The sequence below is a fragment of the Plecotus auritus genome (assembly GCF_963455305.1).
Source record: "Plecotus auritus genome assembly, chromosome: 2".
Classification (NCBI taxonomy): domain Eukaryota; kingdom Metazoa; phylum Chordata; class Mammalia; order Chiroptera; family Vespertilionidae; genus Plecotus; species Plecotus auritus.
Window position 1 is genome coordinate 145,378,739 of NC_137771.1, and position 16,545 is coordinate 145,395,283.

General features: G+C 40.4%; 1 protein-coding gene across 1 annotated transcript in view; it reads left to right on the forward strand.

Annotated features, from left to right (window-relative positions):
• Positions 1-16,545, forward strand: part of IMPG2 (interphotoreceptor matrix proteoglycan 2) — a gene marked incomplete at both ends in the record, with an annotated part of 102,900 nt that overhangs the window by 68,394 nt on the left and 17,961 nt on the right. Inside the window, one exon of the mRNA XM_080655477.1 lies at positions 5,740-5,825. Coding sequence (XP_080511603.1) covers positions 5,740-5,825 — 86 coding nt within the window. The remainder of the gene's footprint in view (positions 1-5,739; positions 5,826-16,545) is intronic.

The following is a 16,545-nucleotide window of genomic DNA, read 5'->3' on the forward strand; positions in this document are numbered from 1 at the left end:
GGAAGAATCTAAACATCTCAATAGGCCAATAACTATGGAAGAAATTGAAGCAGTCATCAAAAAGCTTCCAGCAAACAAAAGCCCGGGGCCAGACGGCTTCACACAGGAGTTTTACCAAACATTCAAAGAACTAAAACCCATCCTCCTCAGACTATTCCAAAAAATTCAAGATGAAGGAACACTTCCAAGCTCCTTCTATGAAGCCAGCATCACCCTAATACCAAAACCAGATAAAGACAACACAATGAAAGAGAATTACAGGCCAATATCCCTCATGAACATAGATGACAATATCCTCAACAAAATTCTAGCAAATCGGATCCAGCAGTACATCAGAAAGATCATACACCATGACCAAGTAGGATTTATCCCAGGAATGCAAGGATGGTACAGTAAATGCAAATCAATAAACGTGACACATCACATAAACAAATTGAGAGATAAAAATCACATAGTCATATCAATTGATGCAGAAAAAGCATTTGACAAAATCCAACACCCTTTCTTGATAAAAACTCTCAACCAGGTGGGAATAGAAGGATCATACCTCAACATAATAAAAGCTTTATATGATAAACCCACAGCTAACATCATACTAAATGGGTAAAAACTAAAACCATTTTTCCTAAGAACAGGAACAAGACAGGGATGCCCACTCTCACCACTCCTGTTCGACATAGTACTGGAAGTATTAGCCATTGCAATTAGACAAGAAGAAGAAATAAAAGGCATCCAAATTGGAAAAGAAGTAAAGCTGTCCTTATTTGCTGATGACATGATATTGTACATAAAAACCCCGAAAGACTCCATAAAAAAACTAACAGACTTAATAAATGAATTCGGCAACGTAGCAGGATACAAAATTAATGCCAAGAAATCTATGGCATTTCTATACACCAATAGTGAACTTACAGAAGGAGAGACTAAAAAAGCAATCCCATTTACCATCGCACCAAAAAAATTAAGATACCTAGGAATAAACATAACTAAGGAGGTAAAAGACCTATACATGGAAAACTACACGACACTGAAAAAAGAGATAGAGGAAGACATAAACAGATGGAAGAACATACCATGTTCATGGATTGGTAGAATCAACATCATTAAAATGTCCATACTACCCAAAGCAATCTACAGATTCAATTCACTCCCCATTAAAACACCAACGGCATATTTCACATATCTAGAAAGAACTCTCCAAAAATTCATCTGGAATAAAAAAGACCCTGAATAGCCACAGCAATCCTGAAAAAGAAGAACAAAGTAGGTGGGATCTCAATACCAGATTTCAAGCTGTATTACAAAGCCACTGTTCTTAAAACTGCCTGGTATTGGCACAATAACAGACATATAGATCAATGGAATAGAATAGAGAACCCAGAAATCGACCCAAATCACTATGCTCCATTAATATTTGACAAAGGAGGCATGAACATAGAATGGAGTCAAGCCAGTCTCTTCAATAAATGGTGTTGGGAAAATTGGACAGATACATGTAAAAAAATGAAACTAGACCACCAACTTACACCATACACAAAAATAAACTCAAAATGGATCAAGGACTTAAACATACGATGAGAAACCATAAAAATACTAGAGGAATCCACTGCCAGAAAAATCTCTGACATATGCCGAAGCAATTTCTTCACTGATACTGCTCCTAAAGCAATGGAAACTAAAGAGAAAATAAACAAATGGGACTACATCAAAATAAAAAGCTTTTGCACAGCAAAGGAGACGATCAATAAAACAACAAGAAAGCCCACTGCATGGGAGAACATATTTGCCAATGATATCAATGATAAGGGTTTAATCTCCAACATTTACAGGGAACTCATGCAGCTTAATAAAAAGAAGATAAACAACCCAATCAAAAAATGGGCAACTGATCTAAATGGACACTTTTTGAAAGAGGACATAAGGAAGGCCAAGAGACATATGAAAACCTGCTCAAAGTCACTAATCATCAGAGAGATGCAAATCAAAATGACAATGCGGTACCATCTCACACCTATCAGAATGGCTATTATCAACAAATTAACAAAGGACAAGTGCTGGCAAGGATGCGGAGAAAAAGGAACCCTGGTGCACTGCTGGTGGGAATGCAGACTGGGGCAGCCACTGTGGAGAACAGTATGGAGTTTCCTCAAAAAACTAAAAATAGAACTCCCATTTGACCCAGTAATCCCACTTCTAGGACTATATCCCAAGAAACTAGAAACACGAATCAGAAAGGATATATGCACCCCTATGTTCATAGCAGCACAGTTCACCATAGCTAAGATTTGGAAACAGCCTAAGTGCCCATCAGCAGATGAGTGGATTAAAAAACTGTGGTACATATACACAATGGAATACTAAGCTGCTGTAAAAAAGGAGTTCTTACCATTTGCAACAACATGGATGGAGATGGAGAGCATTATGCTAAGTGAAATAAGCCAGGCAAAGAAAGATAAATATCACATGATCTCACTCATTTGTGGAATATAATGATCAACATAAACTGATGAACAAAAATAGATCCAGAGACAGAGAAACATCAATCAGAATGTGAAACCTCCGGGAAGGTAGGGGAGGGTGGGGGAAAGGGGGAGAGATCAACCAAACCACTTATATGCATGCATATAAGCCTAATCAATGGACACAGACAACAGGGGGGTGGGGTCATGAATGGGACGTGGTGGGTAATGGGGGAATAAGGACACATATGTAATACCTTAATCAATAAAGAAATTAAAAAAAAGAAGCAACCCATTTTTCAAAGGTACTTTCTGCCTTAAAGAAATAATTTTGCATAATTTTCTCCATTGTTAGCATAAATAAGTGGAACAACAGATCAATGTTTCTCTCTTTCTCTCCTTCTTCCTTCCTCTCTCTCTCAAATCAATAAAAAACCAAAACAAAACAAATGATATTTTTTGAGGGACTAAGCTAAAACTTTGAATTGCTTTTCAATAAAATAATTGAAAAAATAGGCTGCTGTATTGATGTCTCTTTAATGTAACAGTGTGCTGAGACAGAGCCACAGAGTAGCCTCGACTTCATTTGGGTTACATAGGACATTTTTTTTTTTTTAAATCCTCACCTGAGGATATTTTTCCATTGATATTTGTTTATTTTTATTTTTTAAAAAATTTCTTTATTGATTAAGGTATTACATATGTGTCCTTATCCCCCCATTGATTTTTAGAGTGAGTGGAAGAGAGAGGGAAGACAGAGAGAAATATTGATGTGAGAGAAACACATCGATTGGTTGCCTCCTGCATGAGACCAGAGCAGGTCGTGGGCAGAGGAGGAGCCTGCAACCAAGGTATGTGCCCTTGACAGGAATCGAACCCGGGACCCTTTGGTCTGCAAGCCGATGCTCTATCCACTGAGCTAGACTGGCTAGGGCTGAGAACCTACATTCTTCAATGGAGACAAATATAATAGCTGAACATTTTATCTTTTTTAATTGTTTTTTTATTGTTTAAAGTTTTACATAAGTCTCCTTTCCCCCCCCCCCCAGTGACTCCCTTGCCACTCCCACCCCTGAGGGCAAGCCCCCACTGCCCCAGTGTCTGTGTCCATTGGTTATGCTAATATGCATGCATACAAGTCCTTTGGTTGATCTCTAACCCCCCACCTCCCCTGCCATTTGTCTCTGCATCTATTTTTGATCATCAGTTTATGTTGATCATTATATCCCACATATGAGTGAGATCATGTGATATTTATCTTTCTCCGACTGGCTTATATCACTTAGCATAATGCTCTCCAGTTATATCTATGGTGTTGCAAATGTGAAAGTTCCTTCCTTTTTATAGCGGCGTAGTATTCCATTGTGTAGATGTACCACAGTTTTTTAAACCACTCATCTGCTGATTGGCACTTAGGCTGTTTCCAAATCTTAGCTATGGTAAATTGTGCTGCTATGAACATAGGGGTGCATATATCCTTTCTAATTCGTGTTTCTAGTTTCTTGGGATATAGTCCTAGAAGTGGGAATACTGGGTCAAATGGGGGTTCCATTTATAATTTTGTGAGGAAACTCCATACTGTTTTCTTGCTGGTGGGATGCAGACTGGTGCAGCCACTGTAGATGTACATTTCAATTACTCAGAATTTTGTCCCTAAAATCTATTTCTATTGTCATGACAACTTCAGAGTTCTGAATGGCATAGCTTCCTAGGTAACTTGGTCATCATCTCATAAGATATGTTCCATCTTGATTTCCTAGAGCTGTTGTCCATAGAACACAAACTGAAAAAGGGTTTTGGAAAATACTTAAACCAGATAGGATTTTTGGCTTCTGATTAATTCCTCTATGTCAAGAGATTCTGCTTCTGTCTTTGGTTCATACACCAGCTCACCCTCCTGGCAAACCCTTCTTTTAGTTTATTGATTCCCTCTCCCATTTCGGGAAAATTAATTTATATATATATATATATATATATATATATATATATATATATATATATATATATATATACACACACACACACACACACACACACACACACACTAGAGGTCCGGTGCACGAATTCGTGCACAGGTGGGGTCCCTCAGGGTGATCTGCGAAGATTGGGCCCCAGCTCACGCCCCCAGCCTCACAGCCCCAGCTGGCACCCCCAGCCTCACAGCCCCGCAGCCCTACCTGGCACCCCGCCTTGGCCTGGCACTGCCTCCTCACTTGCTCCACCATCCTGCCTGTGGGGAGATTGATTGGGGCTGGGCCCCTGCCTGGCTCCCTCAGCTCTTGAAAGCTGGGTGACGGCCCTGCCCCCTGCTGCCACAGCTGGTCGCTGTCTGCAGGGTAATTGGCGGGGCAATCGGGCTCCTGCTCGCACCCGTCTTGGCCTGCTCCACCATCCCGCAGCGGTCCTGCTCTTGTCGGGGCCTATTGGGACTGGCAGTGCCTCCACTGCCGCCCACTGCCAGCGCTGCATTGCTGACGCCCATCATGTTCCGTGCTGCCCCCTGCTGGTCAGCGCATGTCATAGTGAGTGGTCAAATTCCCAATCTTCTGGTAGAATGACTGCCTGAGGGAACAATTTACATATTAGGCTTTTATTATATAGGATATTGTGTGTGTGTGTGTGTGTGTGTGTGTGTGTGTGTGTGTATCCCTCATGTACTTATCTCTGACATATGAAATACTTCCACAGGAGAAACTTAGCCTTATTAATATTTATAGCCTTCACTTCATCAAAGTCTGTAATAACTAGTAAGGGTTCAGTAAATTTTTGTTGAATTAAATTATACAATCTACTCTCTTTAATATTGGTATAGTGATAAACTGTCTGGTGTCCTAGTCCATTTTTCAAAGGTACTTTCTGCCAGAAAGGAAATGTTTTGCATAAATTTCTCTTTTGTTAGCATCAATCAAATGAATTGAAGCTTCAGTTTAACTTTCTTATTAAAATGGAAAAAAAATCAATTTTAAAAACAACTGCTTCATAGGAATCTTGAAAAGAGTAAAAACTGCTTCAGAAAGAAAAGGAAGTAATATAGGAGTGTCCTAAATGTAATAATGGGAAGAACATTTATTTTATGCTAGTGTCTCATAATTCAGACAGATGGTGCTAATGTAAGTAAAATATCTGAATAAAGGAGCAAGCATTTTCTAAGCAAGTCTCCCTTATCTGTTCTGCCCAAATATAAACTGTAAAAGGGAAGAACTTGGTGTTTAGTTGTCCCTAAACCTCAAGTACAATAGTGTCTCAATTAAAAATGTTCTTGAATATTGTTTTTCTTTAGTGAGAGGAGTTTTTCTCCCCCCCACTGAAGATCTGGTTTGGAAACCCCAAAGTGCAAGTCTCCCAGCAACCCCACCGTCTATTCTGGTAAGTGTGTTTCTTCATTGTATGCCTAGAACCAGGCCTTCAAGCTTCTTCTCTTCTTTGCACACGCCCCTGCTTGCTTTGGCATCACGAATTTCCCAAATATTCTCTACATCATCCCTGGGACATTATTCTTAGTTGTCAGCTCATGGGTCCCAAGTATTGGGTTAGAAAATGTAAATTTCTGCAGTGCTTAAATGAAATCCATGCCTTTTTTAAAAAAAATTTAATAAATCTTTATTGTTCAGATTATTACAATTGTTCCTCTTTTTTCCCCCTATAGCTCCCCTCCACCCAGTTCCCACCCCATCCTCACTGTCCTCATCCATAGGTGTACGCTTTTTGTCCAGTCTCTTTCCACACCCCCACACCCCTTTCACCCCGAGAATTGTCAGTCCACTCCCTTTCTATGCCTCTGATTTTATTATATTCACCAGTTTATTCTGTTCATCAGATTTTTTATTCACTTGATTTTTAGATTCACTTTTTGATAGACATGTATTTGTTGTTCATAATTTTTATCTTTACCTTTTTTTTCTTCTTCCTCTTCTTAAAGAATACCTTTCAGCATTTCATATAATACTGGTTTGGTGGTGATGAATTCCTTTAGATTTTCTTATCTGTGAAGCTCTTTATCTGACCTTCAATTCTGAATGATAGCTTTGCTGGGTAGAGTAATCTTGGTTGTAGGTTCTTGCTATTCATCACTTTGAATATTTCTTGCCACTCCCATCTGGCCTGCATAGTTTCTGTTGAGAAATCAGCTGACAGTTGTATGGGTGCTCCCTTGTAGGTAACTAACTGTTTTTCTCTTGCTGCTTTTAATATTCTCTCTTTGTCTTTTGCTCTTGGCATTTTAAGTATGATGTGTCTTGGTGTGGTCCTCTTTGGATTCCTTTTGTTTGGGGTTCTCTGCACTTCCTGGACTTGTAAGTCTATTTCTTTCACCAGGTGGGGGAAGTTTTCTGTCATTATTTCTTCAAATAGGTTTTCAGTATCTTGCTCTCTCTCTTCTTCTGGCACCCCCATAATTCGGATGTTGGTATGCTTGTGGTTGTCCCAGAGGCTCCTTACACTATCTTCATATTTTTGGATTCTTTTTTCTTTTTGCTTTTCTGGTTGAGTGTTTTTTGCTTCTTTGTTTTTCAAATTTTTGACTTGATTCGTGCGTTCCTCTAGTCTGCTGTTGGGTCTCTGTATAATATTTTTTATTTCAGTCAGTGTATGTTTAATTTCTAGTTGGTCCTTTTTCACATCTTCGAGGGTCTCACTAAATTTATTGGCCTTTTCTAGTAAATTCTTGAAAAACCTTATAACCGTGGTTTTGAACTCTATATCCAGTCGTTTGCTTTCCTCCATTTCTTTCATTTGTGATCTGTTTCTTTGTCTCTGCATTTTCGTTGCTTCCCTGAGTTGGTGGAGTAGCTTTGTGTGGTAGGTGTCCTATAGGGCCCAGTGGCTCAGCCTCCCCAGTTACCTGAGGTGGACACTCTTGGTGCACCCCTTTGTGGACTGTGTGCTCAGCCTTGTTGTAGTTAAGTCTTGATTGTTGTTGGTATCACTGGGAGGAATTGACCTCCAGGCCAATTGGCTGTGAGGATCAGCTGTGTCTACGCTGGGAGAACTTCTGTGCTGGAGACACTCTTATGAGACAAGACTTGCAAAATTGCAAAAGCCTCTGTGCTCAGCTTGGATGGGGCGGAGTTTCAGGGCAGAGCTGACAGCCTTGGCTTCCCGTCAGCCCTGCCCTATGAGGCCCCTGGGTCTCAGTGTCCCTTGGTAATCGCTGCAAGCACCTCTGAGAGAAAGCCGCCCTTGAGTTTTGTCCACTGCCAGACAGTCCAATTTCTCCCCGAATGAGTCTGGGTCCCCAGAAACTCACCCGGAACTGGAGTTCAGCGCAGTTGGGAGCTTCTGTCTCCCTCCTGCTTTAGAAAGCCAGTCGCGCACTCAGCCGCCCATGCATTCAGCAGTCAGTCCTCTCTGCATGTGTGCACCTCCGGACCTCTGCCTTCCACAGCTCCCGAGTCTCAGTGTGCTTTCTCTTTTCCTGACAGTCCAGATCCCCCCTGAATGAATCTGGTTTCCCAGAGTCTCGCCCGGGACTGGAGTTCAGCGCAGTTGGGAGCTTTCGTCTCCCTCCCACTTTAGAAAGCCAGTGCGCACTCAGCCGCCTGTGCATTCAGCCACCCGTCCTCTCCATGTGCGTGTCTCCTTACCTCAGCCTTTTGCAGCTTCTCTGAGTCTCAATGTGCTTTCCTCTTTCCTTCTACTTGTAGTATTTCCACTCAGCCAGCTTTCCTGTGATTCTAGATGGTGTCTGTTTTGTCTTTTAGTTGTAGTTTTTGAAATTGTTGTGCGAGGCAGCAGTTTAGGTGTTTACCTATGCTGCCATCTTGGTTTCTCAAAATCCACACCTTTGGCATTGCCAAGCTCCACATAGGAAAGAAAACTTATTTATGGTTCATACTTGTTTGGTTATAATTAAGCTCTAATGCCCATTGAGTTGCTCTCTAAAAGTTACACAAAAATAGTTTTTATAGTCAAGACTCTAAAGTGATGTACATGGGTACAGAGTATAGATTTTTGTTCCAAGGGTTGTATTGAAGAAATAGTTTAGACTCCACAGCGTATAGAGCAATATGTGTATGGAAAGGAGAGAGGGAAGAGTAACAATATTGGCCAGCTGACAAGTGACAGGGACTCTAAATCAGGCCTCCTTTTATCTTGGGCTAAAACCCACAGGATTTGTACAGAAACAGCATATAATGAACTTTCCTTTTTGTTCTTACCACCAACTCCCCTGGGCACGCCTCTACCCCCTCCGGGCCTCCACTTGCCACTTTATAGGGAGGCATCCAGGAGAAAAGCAAGTGGCTTCCTCAGGTGCATTGGAAACAACCAGGACAACAGCCCAATCACAACCGCACTAGAGACTCACCTGTCTAAAATGAGCACGTGGTCTTTTCTTTTTTGGTTAGTCTTCATCCACGGATATTTTTTTCATGGATTTTTAGAGTGGAAGGGAGGGAAGGAGGAGGAGAGAGAGAGGAAGAGAGAGAGAGGGGAATATAGATGTAAGAGAGATACATTGATTGGTTGACTGGGGCCAGATCAAACCTGCAACCCAGGTACATTCCCTTGACCTGGAATTGAACCCAAGACTCTTCGGTGCACGGGCTGACTCTCTAATCACTGGGCACACCAGCCAGGGCGAGCACATGATCTATTATCACATAGACACAAGACGGAGATGCTCTTCCCCGGGGATTGGCATCAGATGTTACATTCACTTGGTGCTTATTTATTCATGTGTTCATTCTTTCAAATTTGTTTATTTTGTGCTTTTAATGTGCCAAGTGCTGAGAAAACTGAGATGAATAAGGTGTGGCCTTGCCTACAGGAAGTTTCCAGTCTGGCAGTAATAGAGAGACTTCTACACAAATAAAGTGACGTTATCCTAGAAGTCCTTCCAGGGTGCAGTGGCAGGGAGTGGTGAGTCACTGTGAACATGGTACACTAGTCTTCGTTTCTGCTAATCACATCCATTTCGGGCTTCTCTAAACACAGGAGATCTGCAATGATATTTTAGACTAGAGGCCTGGTGCACGAAATTCATGCACTGAGTGGGTGGGGGGGGGGTCCTCAGCCCGGCCTGCACCCTCTTGCAGTCCAGGACCCTCAGAGGATGTCTGCCTGTCGGGATCCCTCTCACAGTCTGGGACCCCTTGTCTCTTACCACTCCCTGCACCAGAGGCAGGAGAGGCTTCTGCCACCGCCACTGTGCTCGCCAGCTGTGAGCCTGGCTTCTAGCTGAGTGGTGCTTCCCCTGTGGGAGCGCACTGACCACCAGGGGGCAGCTTCTGCATTGAGTGTCTGGCCCCTGGTGGTCAGTGTGCATCATAGCGACTGGTTGTTCCACTGTTCAGTCGATTTGCATATTAGGGTTTTATTATATAGGATAGTATAAAGACAGGAACTTCTGTATAAGCCAGGGGTTGCAAACCAGAGACCAGGTGCTTGATTCAGATATAGGCATGTACTTTGGGGCAAAAAAACCAAACAAACCGAAAAGCAAACCACACATCCAAAATTTAAAAAAAAACACAGGAGATTTTTGCATAGAAATGCAGATTTCTAACTTCTTTAAAAGGCCAGGAATATCTGGTATCGTTAATTTCATACTTCCTTGTGGTAGAAAGTGGCTAGAGCTTGGCTGGAAGGGGCTGCCCCTTTAACGATGACAGCACTGACTACGGGGCTTATTTGTGTTATTTGGCATGTGGTTCAATCTGCATTTACACCAACCCTTAGTTTTTTGAATAGTCATAACTGTAGGGTATTCATTAACAACTTGAGGAAAAAGTATTAATAGATGATAATAAAACATGAAAAAAATTAATTAGAAGTGTCTGGTTATTGCTTCTTTTTTCTGGTTTTCTCTTTGGCAAACTGTTAATAAGATTTTAAATTTAATTAATTAATTTATGTTTTACCAAATTTGATTTTTAGAAATTATTTTAAAGGTAAGAGTGTTGGGATATTGAATTTGATATGTTTGGCAGTCTGAATTGGAAAATCACTGCACAGTATGCTTTCCATAGCAGTAGCAGGCTTTTCACTTGGCATTAGCAGAAGTGAAACTGGCCAGTATAATATTAAACTTGTTAATATACTACATTGAACTAAAAGAAGAATTCGTGAGTTGAATTTGTTACTATGGGGGCATTTATCCACATAAAAATAAATGAAGTGCTATTCCTGGCATGTATGTGTTCACCTTTCAAAACGTATGAGAGAGATTCATTGCCATGCCATGTTGTTTTTTGGGGAAAGGGTGCTTATTTGGAATAGATAGCCATTCTTCTTTATTTAAAAAGTTGAGTTGTTTACTTCCAATTTTATTACTTGTGACAGCTTTTATTAAAGATGTTGTGTATTGTTTTACTTTTAATTTTTATGAGATGAAAAGCCATTTTGTTTATAGAAATCTATGTATTGCTTGAGGATTTCTTTTTCATTGATAATTCAGCTGCTCTCCTAACATGTATCAAGTCCGATGTAACCCGAGGACTGCCTGTATATGATTCTTAAGAGTCCTCCTAGTATAAAACTTGGTACTTTATGTTCATGCATATGCACAAGCTCAGGCCCCTTTTCCAACATACTAGTAAGGTGTTTATAAACCAAAGGATGGCCTTACTAGAGTATAAAGTACCTGAGCCTCTGGCAAGAGAAAAGCTGGTATTGCTACTTACAGGCAGTCCTTGGGTTACGTCGGACTCAACTTACGTCATTTCGTGGTTACGTCGCCATCTCCCATTTATATATATAAAAAAGTTCCATCATTTCGATGTATGTACATATGTGCTTTATGTTTTTTATTATTTATTTACCACAAGTAAAGGTCAGGAACTGTTATCTTTCTTTTAATTTTTTTTCACTGTTTCACTTCATTACTGCTGTGTATGTGCTCCATGTGAGTGAGTAGGTGCTTATTATGTAGGTGGGTTCCAACTTATGGCGACAATCCCATTACGTCGTGCCATAGGAACAAATCTCCGACGTAACCCGAGGACCTATTGTATTTTGTTTTCTTCCACATTGTGGACTTCAATTTGTTGTCTTTTTATTTATCAGAAATTGAATTCTTACTCTCTCCATCTGGTCATCCTCCCACCCGCCAGCTTTATTGAGATATAATCAATACATGATATTGTATAAATTTAAGGTGTACAGTGTGAAGATTTGATGTTTATTGTGAAATGCTTACCACAATAGGGTTAGTTTATCCCTCCATCACATAATTACTTTCTTTTTTTGAGGGGTGAGAACATTTAAGGTTTACTCTCTAGGCAATTTTCAAGTATATAACATATAACTATAGTCACCATGTTGTACATTGGGTACCCAGAACTTACTCATCTTGTAACTATAAGTTTGTACATACAATTTGACAAGTTTGTTGAGAGTTTTTCTTATCATGAAAGGATTTTTCACTTTGTCAAATGCTTTTTTAGCATATATTGAGATGATCATATAATCTTTTATCTTTCATTCTACTAATGTGGTATATCACATTTATTATTTTTATTATAATGTACTAGAGGCCTGGGGCATGAAATACGTGTGGGAGGGGGGTGAGGGGGAAGGAGGGGGGTCCCTCAGCACAGCCTGCACCCTCTCGCAATCTGGGACTCCTCGGGGGATGTCCCCCCCATCCCTCTCGCAATCCGGGACCGCTGGCTCCTAACCGCTCACCTGCCTGCCTGCCTGATCGCCCCTATACCCCTAACCACTCTGCCTTCCTAATGCCCCTAACCACTCGCCTGCCTGCCTGATCACCCCTACCCACCTCTGCCTTGGCCCTGCAGCCGTGGCTTTGTCTGGTCTAATTAGCATATTACACTTTTATTATTAGAGATAGTATATATGATAAACACATTTTTGTTGTTCTATGTATATTGGCTTATAGTTTTCTTTTCTTGTAGTGTCTTTGTATGATTTTCTTATCAGGGTAATGCTGGCTTTGTAAAATGAGTTTGGGAGTATCGTATCCTGTTCAATTTTTTTGGGAGAGTTTAAGAAGGATTGACATTAATTCTTCTTTAAATATTTGGTAGAGTTCACTGGTGAAACCTCTGGTTCTGGGTTTTCCTTTGTTTGAGGGTTTTTGTTATGATTTAAACTCTTTACTAGTAATTGGTCTATTTATATTTTCTAAATTTTTTTTTGCAAAGGGCCTGCATGCAGCAGTAAGCCAGCCCAATTGCTTATTAACTTATTACATTTTTTAAATGTATATTTTTTATTGATTTCAGAGAGGAAGGGAGAGAGAGAGAAACATCAATGATGAGAGAGAATCATTGATCAGCTGCCTCCTGCATGCCCCCTACTGGGGATCGAGCATGCAACCTGGGCATGTGCCCTTGCCTGGAATAGAATCTGGGACCCTTCAGTCTGCAGGCCAACGCTCCATCCACTAAGCCAAACCAGCTAGGACTATATTTTCTAATTCTTTATAATTCAGTCTTGATAGGTTGGATGTGTCTAGGAATTTATGTTTCTTAAGGGTGCACCAATTTATTGCCATATGTTTGTTTATAGTAGTCTGTTATGATCCTCTGTATAACTGTGGTATCAGTAGTAATGTCTCCTTTTTCTTTTTGATTTTATTACTTTGAGTCTTTTCTTTTTGAGTCTAGTTAAGATCTTTCAATTATTTTATTTATTTATTTATTTATTTATTTATTTATCCAAAAAACTGGCTCTTTGTTTCTATTACTTTTCTGCTCTGATCTTTGGTATAGTTTTCTTTCTGCTAACTTTGGGCTTAGTTTGTTCTTCTTTTTCTAGTTCCTGAAGGTATAAAGTTAATTGTTTATTTGAGATCTTCCTTTTTTCTTATAGTAGGCATTTATTAATATACTTCTCTGCTAGAATTGCTTTTGATGCATCCCATACATTTTACTATCTTGTGTTTCTATTTTTTTTTCTGTTTGTTTCAGGATGTTTAAAATTCCCTTTGATTTCTTTTTTGCTTCCTTGGTTATTCAAGAATGTGTTGTTTAATTCCCACATATTTGTGAATTTTCCTGTTTTCCTCCTGTTACTAATTTCTAGTTTCATGCCATTGTGGTTGGAGAAGATACTTGATATGATTTCAACTTTTTAAAATTTGCTTAGACTTTAAAATTTGCTATGACCTAACATATGCTCTATCCTAGAGAATGTTCCATGTGCACTTAAGAATGAATATTCTTGGCAGTTTATAAGGGTCAAAGGAGAAAATTCTTCTTATTAAAGTGGTTTAAGTAGATTAAAATTTCCAAAAAGCTTAATAGCTATTTAGGAAAAAATACATTATAATTTAAATAAAGAATAAAAATAAATGCATTCCACAGTGGCAAATGTTTGCTAGAAGTGCAATTAGAAAAATACAACTTTTATGGAAAGTAATTGCTTTTACATGATTACTTTCAAATAGCTTTTTATTGAGGACCTATCCTGTTTTGTGTTTTTTTTTTTTTTTTCCCATTACCTTTCCACAACTCCCTTAAAAACTTAGCTGTGGCTACTAAGATGTTATTTATTTTTGTCCTTAAAATGAAAACTTCTTTTAAATCCTAAAGAAATCATTGTGTCCTATGCATTTGAATTGTATATTCTATTGGGAAAAGATTCAGACACTTCAAGGGCAGAGTCATAATCATAAGTAGTGCCTTCTAAAGTTGCCATACGATGTCAGTGGAGTTAATAATATTTTTGCATCTACATAACAGGGAGCATTTTATGTGGTCTATTTGTGTATTTAAAAAGAGGTTAATTTGTATGTTTGGATTTTTTAAAGAACCAAATGAACAATTAGCTACAGATTCCATTGGCCTTATATATAATATACAATCAAACATGTATACATACATGAACCATCTTTAATTATTGAAATAAGTAACCTGTATTGTCATTGGAAATCCTTTCTTTAAATTTGTTTTTGAAGTGCTGTATTTGTGTGAGTCAATGTATTTTTCTATTTATAAGTTTTTAAAAGTGAAGTGTATCTTCAGTGAATATTGTGCCAATTGAGATTATAATAAAATAGTGGTCTAATCTTTCTCAAAAAAAGAAAAAGAAAAAAATGAATGTATATTCTGGTGCGTTGGGTGGAATGCAGTATATATGTGTGTTTGCTTTATTTGGTCTACTCTAAAGTATAGTTCAAGTCCCAAATTTCCTTATTGACTTTCTCTTTAGATGATCTATCCATTGTTGAAAGTGAGGTATTAAAGTCCCTAATATTATTGTATTGTCTGTTTACCCTTTCAGGTCTGCTAATAGTTGCTTAATATTGAAGTGCTACAATGTTGGATATATATATATATATATATATATATATATATATATATACACACACACACACTAATAAAAGAGAAACATGCAAATTGACCATCCCTCCGCTATGCCCACCAGCCAATCAGGAGCGAGTATGCAAATTAACCCTACAAAGATGGCGGTGGCAATGGAGCTGGAGTGAGCAGGAGACTTGAGTTGCCCCCAGCGATGGAGGAAGCCAAACTTCCCACCTGCCCTGGCCTCCGCCACCCTCAGCCCCTTACCCAGGCTGGCCATACCCCCATGGGGTGAGGGTCCCCGCTGGGGGCATGGCCAGCCTGCAAACAGCCATCAGCCCCTCACCCAGGTTGGCCACGCCCCCCCAGTGGGGACCCTCACCCTATGAGGGCATGGCTGGCCTGCAAACCACCACAGGTCCCTCGCCCAGGCTGCCCCACGCCCCAAGGGAACCCCCACCCTGATCCGGGACACCCTTCAGGGCAAACCAGCTGGCTCCCACCCATACACCAGGCCTCTATCTATACTAATAAAAGGGTAATATGCTAATTAGATTGGGAGACCTTCCAGGAGACCTTCCGGACATTCTTCTGGACAAAGCCATGGTGGCGGGGCCGAGGTAGAGGTGGTTAGAGGCTGAGGGGAGGGCAGTTGTGGGTGATCAGGCCAGGATGGGATGGCAATTGTGGGTGATCAGACCAGGGGGGGGGCATTGGGGGTGATCAGACCGGTGGGGGGGAAGTTGGGGGTGATCAGGATAGTGGGGTGGGGAGTTTGGAGTGAGCAGGCCAGCAGGGGGGGAGTTGGGGGTGAACAGGCCAGTGGGGAGGGTAGGTAGGGGTGAGCAGGCCAGCAGGGGGATAATTGGGGGGATGAGCAGGCGAGCAGGGGGGCAGTTGGGGGCAAACACATTGGCATGGGGGGCAGTTGGGGTTGATCAGGCTGGTGGGGGGGCATTTGGGGGAAAGCAGGCCAGCGGCGGGGGGGCAGTTGTGGGCAAGCAGGCCGGCAGGCAGAGTGGTTAGGGGCAATCAGGCAGGCAGGCAGGTGGGCGGTTAGGAGCCAGCAGTCCCAGATTGTGAGAGGGATGTCCGACTGCCGGTTTAGGCCTGATCCTTGTAAAGCGGCAGTAGGACATCCTTTGAGGGGTCTCAGATTGGAGAGGTTGCAGGCCAGGCTGAGGGACACCCGCCCCCCCCCCCCCCGCCATGCGCAAATTTCGTGCACTGGGCCACTAGTGTATATATATGTGTGTGTGTATATATATAAATATATATATTTATGATTGCTACATCTTCTTGATAAATTGACCCTCTTATCATTATAAAATGGCCTCTTTGTCTCTTGTTATAGTTTTTGAATTAAAGTTTATTTTGGCTGATATAATTATAGGCATCCCTGTTCTTTTTTTGGTGTGACTTTGATGTGCACATTATCCCTCACTTTGAGCCTATATATATCCTTAAAGCTGAAGTACGCAACATATAGTTGGATCTTTAAAAAACATCCACCTAAACAGTCTTTGTCTTTTGACTAAAGAATTTAATCCATTTACATTTGGAGTAAGATTAAATAGTATAGAATGTACTAATGTCATCTTATTGTTTTCTGGCTGTTTTGTAGTTCCTTTGTGCCTTTCTAGTTCTGTTGGTGTCTTCCTTTGTGAATTGATAAATTTCTGTAAGCTTTGATTTCCTTCTCTTTATCTTTTATGTATTTTGATTTGTGGTTACCATGAGGCTTACATAAAACAGATTGTACTACAAAAGTCTATGAAAAGTTTACTTTTTTACTCCCCCCTACCTTTTATGCTTTTGATGTCACAATTTACCTCTTTTTTTGAGTCTTCACCTGAGGATATATTTTTAATTGATTT